At 48.8% G+C, this 12,737-nt stretch overlaps 1 protein-coding gene and 1 long non-coding RNA gene across 4 annotated transcripts; one reads left to right on the forward strand and one right to left on the reverse strand.

Moving 5' to 3' along the window:
• Positions 1-299: 299 nt before the first annotated feature.
• Positions 300-9,304, reverse strand: mynn (myoneurin). Of its 3 annotated transcripts, none has more exons than XM_086191246.1 (9): positions 9,051-9,304; positions 8,411-8,481; positions 7,325-7,592; positions 5,857-6,788; positions 5,561-5,720; positions 4,335-4,513; positions 4,128-4,220; positions 3,094-3,219; positions 300-2,228 (listed from the first exon to the last, which is right to left on the reverse strand). In XM_086191246.1, the coding sequence occupies exons 3-9, from the start codon at positions 7,588-7,590 to the stop codon at positions 1,837-1,839; spliced, it is 2,148 nt and encodes a 715-aa protein (XP_086047372.1). In that variant the 5' UTR covers positions 7,591-7,592; positions 8,411-8,481; positions 9,051-9,304; the 3' UTR covers positions 300-1,836. The 3 variants fall into 3 exon arrangements, with proteins under 3 accessions (XP_086047372.1, XP_086047373.1, XP_086047374.1); XM_086191247.1 differs by lacking the exon at positions 9,051-9,304 and adding an exon at positions 8,904-9,044; XM_086191248.1 differs by lacking the exon at positions 9,051-9,304 and adding an exon at positions 8,840-8,904.
• A 1,354-nt stretch (positions 9,305-10,658) lies between these two features.
• On the forward strand, positions 10,659-11,548 carry LOC147241296 (uncharacterized). Its single transcript, XR_015111053.1, has 3 exons — positions 10,659-10,804; positions 11,019-11,326; positions 11,446-11,548. It is a non-coding gene; the product is annotated as an uncharacterized LOC147241296 (long non-coding RNA).
• Positions 11,549-12,737: the final 1,189 nt, after the last annotated feature.

The raw sequence follows: 12,737 nt of genomic DNA on the forward strand, positions 1-12,737 counted from the left end.
TTTCTGCATTAATGAAAATACGCAAACCTAAAACATTTTCCTGTAATTTAACGGTTTCCTTTAAACTGTATTTACAATAAAGTTTTGTTGCAGGTCTGGGTTTATGTCTCCACAAGCCTATTAATATCTAATCAATACATTAAAACGATACAGTAACCTGTGTTGACGCGGAACATCAAAGTTGCATCAAAGCAGTCGGCGATTTTTGCTGAACATGAATAATTAACTCAAACAGCTGTGCCTATCTATTCTGGGCATTACGGTGTTTCTCACCGAGACAACACAAAACCCTGTCCCTTTGAACTTGCGTTTTATTTCGCGTTGTACAGCTTTCATAGTCGTGAACTTGACTTATTCACATTTCTGTACATTTTTCTTCCAAATAATAAAAAAGGAAACAAAAAGCAAGACACGAACTCGAAGCACAAAGTTCTCTGCTAAAACCTTAAACAGACGCTTAGTTAAAAAAACAAAAACATTTCACTGAAACTGAACCCTTGGTTTGCTTTAACATGGTACAAGTTAAGCCACCAAAAAACACTTGTTTGTGATAAATAAAAAGAAAAAAGTCATGTTGATAACCAATCTCCTCCTCATGAACTATATTAGCTAATGAAGCAATGCTGTACTGGCTTTACCTGATGATCACTGGAAAATGTTCCTGCCGAACACACGTCCACCACTGGAGGGCAGCAGAGGGCGGTGCTGTCCCACGTCACTGATGTGACGTCACACGCCCTCAGCTGAATGAAGAAGAGAGGGCTCTAAACCAAGAGCCACTTCGACCACATTTAAGCACCGACTGCATTTGATAGCCTGCCCTCACCAAAACGTTCTCAGGTGCGACGGTAAAGCTGAACATCACACCACAAAGGTTCGGTTTGAGACGGCGTGGAAAGACGAGGGACTTCCTCGGCCAAGTTCAGCGGCAAATATCTTACTGTCCAAAGAGAACCTTCTCTCTTCTGTGCTCCATTCAGGACCTGAGACCCAGGCAAGTTAGCTTAGCACAATGGCTGGTAGTGGGTGGGAAGTGTTAGCGTAGCTCCGTCTCTGCCTGCATTAATATCAGGAGGGTTGTGTGTAACCTTGGTGATGAATACCAGTTTAACATGAGGAGACGTTGTAGAGGTAGAATCAGACACGTAGCCGGAACTACTTTCCTGACTGGGAGCAGTGATTTGACGCAGCACCTCCAAAGCTCCACTGGAACTTGGGTCAACAGAACCAAACGTAGCCTGGGTCTCAGCTCCCTAGAGGTCTCCATCTTCTCGTTTAGATCTGGAGACGATGGACAATAAAAGACTTTCTTCAAAAGTGGGCGTGTTCCTTTCGGCATCCAACTACAGATCAGCAGTTGAGTTGTGTTTTATTGCTCAGTTCTTCTGGCTCTCCAGACCCCTCTAGAACCCCTCCGCTGCCCTATTAGAACATCTCTGTTTCCTCCGAGCAAAACATAGAAAGATGTTTGAGTTCAGAGATGAGGACTTATGGGTGATTTATTTTTTTTACAAGTCCAATCTTCTTTTTGGCATAATTAATACAAACATCCTAACTGAAACTAACAGAGACCTGAACACGTCCCCTCAGGTCAGCCTAAAGCTCACACACATGAGCAGGAAATCCAGATCTGAATTTTACCATCAAATCACACACAAACGCCACGTGCGCCTGAATGGTTAAGACCACAGATCTCAAGAGGAAATCTGTTTGACTAAGTTGATTCCTGAACTATCACATCAATGATGTTACGGAGAGACATGAAGAAGCAAAGTAAGACTAGAATAACACCTCTACTACGGCTAAAACTGGCGTCCTTCACTTCTGTCGGCGAGCTCACTGCTGGGGGGTGTTGTGCTCAGTGTTGTCCACCGTGCGGATGATGACGATCTGCTCCAGGCTCTGGGCGGGGGAGGGCGGCGGCCGCAGCTGCTCCACCAGTGCGTGGAGGGTGTCTGAGTTGATCGTCTGCTCCTGGTCAGCGTCGAAGGTCACCTGGTCCACAGTTGAGACGGGCGTGTGCGTGGGCTCTGCCTTCAAGTCTGCGATGGCTTCACTGGTGGCGTTGGCGTCGTCGCTAGCAGTAGACGGGGCGGTGGGTTTAGCATTGGGCGTGGCAGGCTCAGGGTTGGCAGGCTCGCCATCGAGAATGGACGCCAAACCTTTGTCTTCCTGAGAGAGTTTGCTCTGGACGAAAGCCATGGGATGGCTGGATGCCAGGAGGACCACTGCACACACGCACACACACACACACACACACACACACACACACGCGCGCCTCAGTAAAAACGTCTGACAAACTAACCGTAAATCAGAATCCAAACGGATTTCATGACATCATGGATGACTCGCAGTTGCTGCCCCTCAACAGGCTTCCAGACGCCAGCCAATCAGAAGACAACAAGCTTTCACAGTGGCCATGTTCCTCTGACCTCACACTCAGGGCGGGAAGCTAGAATATAGATCATGTCACATTTTCTGCAACTCCCATAAACATCGAGAATCTAATGATGTTTTTTTCTTGCGTTCTTACCAGCAACTGAAGAAAAAAAACATGAGGCGGAAAGATCAGGAAGAACATGGAGTCGTAAAGGCACAGTAACTTCCTTTAGCCAGCAGCTAAAATTAGCATCCAGCCACTTCCTAGCTAATGTTGCTGGTTGTTGTTACATGATACAATAGGAAAGGAGTAGGCTGACATGTGACAATCCCTGGAACACGTGTGTGCTCGTGATTACTGTTCATGCACTCTGTTAGATGTGTGTTTGGGTCTGATAGCAGGGACTTGGAGAGCAGGAGTGTAAATGAACGTCACACAGAAGTGTGTTCCAGTGGGCAGACTGTCCCATAACGTTAGCTAGGAATTGGTGAAAGCTAACGTTAGCTCTTGGCTGATCAAATATGTTGTCTAACCTTAAAATACGACTCGACATCCCTCCAGCTGTTTACTATTTTACCGTCTGCTGAGATGTTGCTGTGGTGGGACTCAGCAGCACGACATCATCCAGCTTCCAAGAACCTCGTGGTTGTGGGAATGTGGCCGACCGGCCGTCTTTACTCATGGTTTTACACAAACACACCACTGACACTCACCAGCTCGGGCTCGCTCCTTGTGCTGCCTCACTTCATCAGCGTGAGCCTTCTCCTGGTGTTTGATCATGTTCTTCACACTGGCAAAGCGGTTCCCACACAGCAGGCACTGCACGCCATTGTTGCCCTCTGCGTGCATGCGCGCACACACACACACACACACACACACACACACACTCTTTCAGCACCTCTCATAAGCATCAAGAAGCTCCAGCGGGGCGACTCACAACACCTCAGCTGTGACGTCGCCATCGCCAGGGGCTTCTCAACCCTGAAATATTTAGCTTTTTTCTGAGAATGATGTCAAGAATCGTGTCAAATCATAAAAACACCGTACGAAGGCTGGAGCTGTCGGGCCGAGGAGTGTCACGGACCTCACATGACCATACGCATCACAACATGACCACCAGATATTACTGCATGACATCATACGTGATTTACTACACAACTAGAGTTGAAAATCCCACCAGCTGTGTCCCACCTGGGTGTCTGGTGGCTGTGTGATGTCATCAGCGTGTGACCAGGCCCTGTGATATGTGTCGTGAGCTTCCTGTCAGGAGCCAGCTCGTGTGGCCACTGATTCATTCATGCAGCAGGTTCATCTTCTCCCCCCAGTAACTTTTCTAACCCAAACCCAGTATCTCACACTTGAGGGGGGATTTTTTTAAACTCTTTATGATTAAAACATATATTTCTATCATGCTTTTGATTCATATTCTGTTAAAGAATGATTTCTTCATCTTGAAAGCATCTGAGGGCCACCAGAGGGCGCTCACGGCACAGTGGTTGGGAGACAGGAACAGGTCATTAAATATTTCAGCTGGAATGTGACCTGATCTGAGTCGATGACATGTTTCTGATTCATGAGGTCACCAAGAGGAAGTCAGAAGCTTCTCAAGTGTTCAAATCTTCCTTCGTCTCTTCAATTAGAAGGAATTTCATTTGAACTGGCCGACCTCCAAACTCACAGTGTTCAGAATTCACCAACTTTCTTGGTCATTCATGAAGCAAAGTCATTATATTAGGAGGAGCGTCACCTGGGTGAAGTCGCCGCATGTGTTTCTTCAGTTCGGACGACGTCACGAAGCTGGCGTCACACTGCGACTGAGAACATTTGTACGGAGTCTCTCCTGGAACACAAATGCAGCAGGAAGCAGCGCCGATGTGAACGCTTCTGATCAGAAGGAAACAAACAAAATCTCACGGTTGTGAACTGTCCCGGGTCACAGGGGACGACACCTCACCTGTGTGTTTCCGTGTGTGAGAGATGAGCGAGGAGGAGACGGAGAACGACATGCCGCACAGGTCACACTGGTACGGTTTCTCTCCCGTGTGTCGCCTCTTGTGATAGGTCAGCGTGCTTGACTGAGCGAAGGCCTGGCCGCAGATGTCACACACGTACGGTTTTTCCCCGCTGTGTAATCTGTGGAACACACACACACACACACACACACACCAGGACATGTCAACAACGTCAACAACAACAACGAGGCTTCTAGAAGAGGTCATGCAGTAAGTAACTGGATGACCTGGTGAACTTTCAGGGTTTGCAAAGAAGTCAGTTCACACTACAGTCATGATTCTGTCCCGACTGCTCAGCACTGACTCCATGTTCAGGTTTGGACGCTAATCCAGACAGGTTCATTTGGCTAGCTTGTTCGCTCTGAGGTTTCCTTCAGGGACCCCTCAGAGCCAGCAAGCTAGCTCAGCTTTGAGAGGTCAGCCATTAAACGAGGTCGTCGTGAACATCTTTTGAATTTGGAGTTCAGTGCTTGGTGGAAGACTTGAGCGGTGCACGCTGCATGGTTCGACATAAGATGTTGATCACAAAGACGTTCTAGGTGTTTCCTGACATCAGCCATGTCCTGCACTTCATTGGACTCAGGAGGGAACGCTGTGTGGGGTCCAGATGCTTCTCCCACTTGATTAGCAAGAGAGCAAGAAAGAAGCTACCGAGGTCGCAGCCGGGCAACTCCAAACACGTTGTGCTTCACACACACCATTAACCTCTCAGCACAGAGCACTGAAGCTGCTGCTGCCACGTCTGCTGGCGAGGATGAGGCGACATTCTATCAGCCAGACGAATCCCTCAAGCAACAACCAGGCATCTGTGCTGGGTTTGTCCCTCCAGACAACAATGAGGGACAGTCATCACACACTCATCACAACTCAACACAACACGTCCCCATCGCAGGAGAAACGGTGGAGGTTGTCAAGCTACTCGAGGAGGCCGCCGCCATGGCTCCCTTAGCTCAGCCAACGTTCCAGCAGGAGGAAACGTTACACGCCGAGGTGATGGCTGAGCTTTAATAATCAACCTGAACAAAAAGATGGCATTTTGCCCTTCAACTCATTTTTTAAACGAGTTTTTAGCCTTTAATGCGTGGCTAATGAACGTGGATGTTCTGTGAAAATGAACCAAATGAGGTTCGTTTCAAAGGAAACGATGGAGTCTGAGGGACATTGGTACCTGATGTGTATTTTGTAGTTAGACGAGGTAGCGAACTTGAAGCCACAGCGTTCGCAGGTATACGGCTTCTCCTCCCCGTGATGCATCCGACGGTGCGCCACCAGCTGGCACTTCTGAGCAAAACACTTGTCACAGTCGGAGCAGCTGAAGGGCTTCTCACCTGCAGCCAGTAAGAGAGACAAGGAGCATTCGTGAGCCCGATGAACCGATAACGACACGTTTCACATGCGTGTTTTTATCATTACTGTCATCAGTCAGTGGATGGAGGTGTGGTCTACAGCTGGGGGGGGACTCACCTGTATGGATGCGCAGGTGGGTTTTCAGCTGCGTGGCTTGTCTGAAGGTTTTGGAGCAGAAGATGCAGACGAAAGGCTTCAGGCCCTTGTGGATCTGCTCGTGGCGCCGCAGTGTGCTCGTGTCTTTGAACAGTTTGTTGCACTCGGTGCAGGACAATGATGACTCGTCCATCTCCGAGGGATCCTGCTCCCCCTCCTCCCTCTCCTCATCATCCAACCCCACCTCGCCACTCTCTTCCCCCTCATCCACACTCACCCTGCCCCGCCCCCTGCCCCTTCCTCTAACTCTACCCCGACTGCGGCCTCGGCCTCTCCGCCCTTCTCCGCCACTCAGACGCGGTTTCTTGGCAGGGAAGTCCTCGTCCTGAGATGGGCTCCAGTCAGCGGAGGTGTCGCCAAAGTCCTTCACACTCCCATCAGAATCCCCCAGATCGAGATCCTCCATTTTCACAGCCCCTCTCCCTCTCCCCCTCCCCCTGTTTTTCCCTCTCCCCCTCCCCCTGTAGCCCTGGGGTTTCGGCGTGCCAGCAGCAGAACTGCCAGGTTCCGCCTGCTCGCCACTGAAACTCTTAGGCCTCCTGCCTCTCTTCCTGCCCTGTCCTCTACCAGTGCCCCAGGGCGCCAATGGGGTGTAGTCCTCATCACCTTCATCTCCGTCTTCACCGTCCAGATCTTTGACTTTGTTCTCCCGCTTTGTGTCGTCACGCCCCTCCTCTGACCAGCCTCCTGTGATGGAGGCAATAGAGAGAGCGACTGGGGAGCTGGGGCTCCGTGGAGAACCAGGACTAGGAGGAGAGAGACCAGCTTCTTTATCCAGCTCAGACTTGGACGCTTCACCGGCCTCGGACCAGTGAGGGAACTGCTCCAGATACTTGATGGCCTCGGGCATCCCCAGGAAGACGGCGGCTCGACGAACGGCGGCTTGTCTGGTGCTGAAAACATCAAATACACGGCTGTTACACTTCCTTTACTGCCTTTGTCGGAGACAGGGTTTTTCTCTTATTAGACAGGGGTGAAGAGTTTCTGGTAAAAGAAAATGAGGAGTTAAGAAACAAAAAAAGAAATTTGTACCTCTTTTGCAAGAGGGTTGCAAACTTAACGGGAAACAAGGAATAAATTCAACATTGTGGCCAATTTACACCGACGGTATCGAACTGTGAGTTCTTCCGTTTAACATCTCCCTGCTCAACTACAGGCTCATCCAACCTCGACTCAGAGAGGTGGAGTCACATTTCAAAAATGTGTATCACAAACGTGCGCATGCATATCTACCCATGATGATACAAAATGTTTATATCATGGCCATGAATGACAGGGTGGATGCAGTAAACAAGACACTGTCGTCACTCTCATTCATGCTAATCGTGGTGAACGTTTCAAATAAAGGAAGTAAAAGCATCCAAATCACTGCGATTGCTCAGTCTCAACGTTTCCTCACTGTCGTCCACTAAAACACAAGCCTGCCCACCTGCTGAGGTTCGTCTGGCCGGTGTAGACAAACTCCAGCAGCTTCTCCAGAGCATAGCGGCTGACTTTGTCAGGGTCCAAGGTTGTGACCTCTTGACCTTTCTCTGCCTGGGAGGAGAAGTACTTGCTGAAGGCAGCCAGGATGTTGCGGTGAGCTCTGAACTCCACATCTCTCACCACGATGGTGATGTCACACAAGAAGTCCATCTCTCGCTGCTGATGTAAGCGCTGCAAGAGCAGCTTACCGTGGGCGTTGATGTGAGCCATCGCTGGAAGAGACCACCGTCGTTAAGTCCAGTCACCAGGAGCCTGCTCTGCTTGAGCTGTTGTCTGGGTGGGAGGCCACCAAGACACTCACATCACCTAATATCAGGAATAAATTCCAAACAAGCCCCTGCTTCCTGTTGGATTACATAAGTAGCTCAACCTTGACATGCTAACCTACTGCTGGACTACAAAAACATCTCATGTTAAGAAGTTAATAAGAGGTTGAGTCCAGTTGCCTGGTTTGATCATTTTCTGAGAATCTCATGTAAACTTCCTGCTGCACTGCAATGATACTTCATCCCTGCAACACTATCACCCTGTGGAACTCCAAAATCACCTCCTCCTTGTGCCACCTTGTGAGGCGCACTGTGCATCTTCTGCTTCTGCTGATCCACGCAAAATGCCTGAGAACAGGTTCATTTTAAATGAGGTGCCAACTCTGTGTCACCACTTGTGTCTACAACGAAAACACAGAGGCACCACAGACCAGGCAACAAAGTTATGATCAGATTTATTTTAATGCCAAATCCATTTGACGTAACTTCCATTCCTGTTTAACAACTTCAAATGTCCTGTTTGTGAGAATGAGAATAAAGTCAAGCCAAATCAAATGAACTGGAACATGGAACAAGTTTGTATACTTTTTTATATCATTGCTTGCGTTCATGTTGACATAACCAGACTTTGAGATGCAGGCAGCTTGGATGGCGAGTAAATGACAGAAATGGAAACTCCACCATCAGACACAAATCTGTTCCGCTCATGAAGCAAATCAAAGTGATCCATACAAGCAGAACTTTGAATCTGAACACTGACTTACTCTCAGTAGCGTATCAGCTGAGAAGTTGAGCCGAAGCTTCCCCAACTCTATTACCGTAACCGTAGGTTCCTCTATGGGGGAAAAGTGAGAATTAAAAGAGGATATGAAGAAATTCAGACTTAATATTAATTCGCATCATCACAGTCTTAATAAAAAATAAAAGACATTAATTCTATGAATCGGCATCTGACAGGTGAGATGAAGAAGCTGTTTGGAAAATAAAAGCTCCCGCCCGCTTCCTGAGTAGGCCCTCGGCTCATGCTAATGCTAACACTAGCGTCGCACATCCGTTTAAATGACTCCGGCTGGCTGTTTGTAGTTTATCATCCTTTCGTCAGCACAGACGTGCTTATCTCGCCGTCCCAGGAGCGGTTATAGTCGGTCAGAGACTCACTAAAGCGTCGCCCCCGGGAAGCTAAAGCTAACTACCTTGGCAGTTGTAAAAAAGGCGGAAAACATTGTGCTCTTATTTCGAAGGTTTGCTGGGTCGTACCGGTGGTGTCGGTAAGTTAGCCCGAATGTTACAGACGCTGGTGTCAGCAACGGGCCGCGCGAAGACGCACTCAAATACTGTTGGACTCCACCGGTGTAAAAACGCTGTTTTTAATCCAACGCAAAGTAAATAAAAGCAGTAAAGTACCTTCTAAAATCCGCGATCTCCAGCCATCGGCGCCTGACGTCACCAAAACTCGCGAGATGTCGCTGTGCGGCAAAGATAATCGTCTCCTTCAAGATGGACACCGGACGGAAGGTTCCCGGCTTCGGCCCCACAGAGAATCAAACCGGTGCGGATATTATTCGCTCAAAATCATGAGATAGTTTCTTCCAATGAAGTAAACTACACAACTATTAGTATTCATTCGATTTCCCTCTATTTTTGTGTCTCTTTCACATCCCGACACAAACTACTGTACTTCTTTTTTATCATCAAAGAGTAGGTTAAAGATGGTTCCTCACCGGGGAGCCGGTTAGGTTAATTATTTCTTTTGTACATTTGGGTTTGTTGAGCAAAAATAAAGGATTAAACATCAGATGTTCCTTCCACACACCAAAAACACGCCAGTTAGGTCAACTGGAGACTCTAATTGCACCGTAGGTGTGAATGTGACCCAGCGATGGACTGGTGACCCAACCAGGGTGAGCCTGCCACCCTCCCTGTGACAGCTGAGATAGGCTCCAGTCCCCCCACCCTACTTCAAAACATTTAGAATAGCCTACACATCACACGTATTACACTGATGAGCCAATATGAAGAGACTTGAGCAAAACTGGGTCGATAAAAATAACAGCCATCAGAATGATTCATTTAAAAAATGATCGATATCTGCAAAGGGCAGCGCGGTGGAGCAGTGGTCCTCACGGTGGCCCCCCAGCAAGAAGGTTGTGGGTGGAGTAGAGGTCCTCCCTGTGGCCCCCCAGCAAGAAGGTTGTGGGTGGAGCCCCGGCTGGAGCACGGGGTCTTTCTGGGTGAGTCTCCATGTTCTCCCTGTTCCTGCTGGGTTCTCTCTGGTACTCCAGCTTCCTCCACAGTCCAAAGACATCAAGAGGGACCAGGTTAATCCAGACTCTAAATTGACCGTAGGCGTGGCTGGGAGAGCCAATGGTTGTCTGTCTCTATGGGTTGGCCCTGCCATGGACTGGTGACCTGTCCAGGGGGTAGGCTGCTGGGATAGGCTCCACCCCCACCACCCTCAACAGGAGAAGAGGGAGAATATAAATATACAGTAGTAGCAGCATATTCAGGAAGTACAGGTGTACACTCAATGTATCACACAGGGCCAGTGGCAATCTTGTGGGTGGTACCAGGGGTCAGAGTGCAGGGAGGTCAAGAGTTCAGGAGGAGGACAGCCTGGGGGACAAAGGGGGATCTCCTCCACTGGGTCCTGGAGGCTGGACGCCGTAGCCTGCGAGCGGATGGCAGCTTCTCGAATGCTGGGAAGAGTGCGGGAGGGTTCCTTCAGGATCAGGGAAGCCATGCCGCAGGCCTGCTGCTCAGACACAGCCGTCAGGGAGCGAATGGGAATTCCAGCTATCCTGGAACTCACCTTGACGATGCTATGTGAGCCAGGGGCGTCAAACTGGCACAGTGAGTGCCGTGTGGCTGCAAGTTTTCATTCCAACCAAGCAAAAGCAACGCCTGATCCACCTGTGCGGACACAGGTTGATTGATTCAAGTAGAATCAGGTGTTGCTTTTGCTTGTTTGGAATGAACACCTGCAGCCACACGGCACTCACTGTGCCAGTTTGACGCCCCTGATGTAAGCAGTTCTTCTCCTGCAGGTTGATGGAGTGGAACCAGCAGACCACTGAGAACAATGAGACTGAGTCTGCCTTTAATAACAGCTGATTTACACGACGTTTCCTCTGTGGTCCTGGATCTGCTCCAATTTAATGGTGAGAAAGTTGAGTTGGGTATTGTTCTCTTTTTAACTTTCCTGACTGCAGGATGGATTTCCCTCGTTCCTGCTCTGCTCTCAGGGGGTCTGCTCATGTTGGAAGTCTTTTTCTCTTCTTCTTCTTCCTCCTGTGTTTCGATCATTTTGCAGCCTAAATGTAAAGCCAGTAGAACATAAACCGAGCTGAAGAGCACATTCCAACTCTCTTCCAGCAGACCTCATTCATCTGCAGTGGTGGAACCCACGACAAGCATCAAGTTGTTGTTTAGCTGAAGCAAACAGCCGCTCAGGGAACCATGAAGTCAGCGTCTCCTGCAGAAGGCAGCAGCTCAGCATGCAGCCACTGTAAATATCGTTGACAGGCAGTAAAACCTTTCTAGGCAGAGTGGGTTTGAGCTCTGAGCCTGTCGGAAATGGATTCATCAACCTATCAGAGCCTCTCCGTCTCGTGCTTTCAATCACATCGTATCAATCACTCATGTCAGTGACTCATGTAGGAGGAAATCGTTCCTATGCACATGTGAGTGCTGGTGGAGCACAAGCAGGAACATCTGGAATGAAACAGTTTAAACACAATCTGTTAATTAAAAATAATTAGTTGTATTTTAAAATATGTATTTGTCTATTTATCTATTACAGTCAGTGACCATGTCAGGGATGAGGTACATTTGTAGTCCAACAGGAAGTGGTCATCTCCTGGTTCCTCCACCAATAGGAAGTGGTCATCTCCTGGCTCCTCCACCAACAGCCAATAGGATCGCTCCATGTGATTGTGGTGATTGAACCAGTAAATCAGCTCTGGTGAACAAAAGTTGATGATCTTCCAGGTTCAGTTCATCAAGATCATCTTCACTAATGAACCCTCTGATGATGCTGGAAGCCTGGATGCTACGTTAGCAGTGCTAAGCTAACGGTAGCCTATGAAGGAACTACACCAGGGTCACATGACTTCAAGTTCACCACCACTAAGCTTCAGGCTTCTTGTGTTTCACCTGATGACCTTTAATGACCTCCATGACCTCTGTAGGCTCCTTCAGACTCTTGTTAGCAACCCAGGTTTTTAAAAATCCACCACTCCAACATCCACCAGTCTGGTGTTTACTGGTGGATCTGATGTAGAACTGAACCTCCAACATCCACCAGTCTGGTGTTTACTGGTGGATCTGATGTAGAACTGAACCTCCAACATCCACCAGTCTGGTGTTTACTGGTGGATCTGATGTAGACCTGAACCTCCAACATCCACCAGTCTGGTGTTTACTGGTGGATCTGATGTAGAACTGAACCTCCACCATCCACCAGTCTGGTGTTACTGGTGGATCTGATGTAGAACTGAACCTCCACCATCCACCAGTCTGGTGTTTACTGGTGGATCTGATGTAGAACTGAACCTCCACCATCCACCAGTCTGGTGTTTACTGGTGGATCTGATGTAGACCTGAACCTCCACCATCCACCGGTCTGGTGTTACTGGTGGATCTGATGTAGACCTGAACCTCCACCATCCACCGGTCTGGCGTTTACTGGTGGATCTGATGTAGAACTGAGCCTCCAACATCCACCGGTCTGGTGTTACTGGTGGATCTGATGTAGAACTGAACCTCCACCATCCACCGGTCTGGTGTTTACTGGTGGATCTGATGTAGAACTGAACCTCCACCATCCACCGGTCTGGTGTTACTGGTGGATCTGATGTAGACCTGAACCTCCACCATCCACCAGTCTGGTGTTTACTGGTGGATCTGATGTAGACCTGAACCTCCAACACCCACCAACCCAAACGAGGATGCGATGCAAGCATCAACATGACATGAGACATTTTAGCAGCAGCTCTAATTATCAGCAAGCCGACGGCTCCGGTCCCATCAGAGGTGTTTGCCTTTTATTATCCAGGCTGGAAGCCTTCCGCTGGCTGCCTGCATCTCTGCTGC

Source organism: Aulostomus chinensis, chromosome 21 (assembly GCF_037954235.1).
Source record: "Aulostomus chinensis isolate RoL2024-O1b breed Wild chromosome 21, RoL_Achi_v1.0, whole genome shotgun sequence".
In the NCBI taxonomy this organism is placed as follows: domain Eukaryota; kingdom Metazoa; phylum Chordata; class Actinopteri; order Syngnathiformes; family Aulostomidae; genus Aulostomus; species Aulostomus chinensis.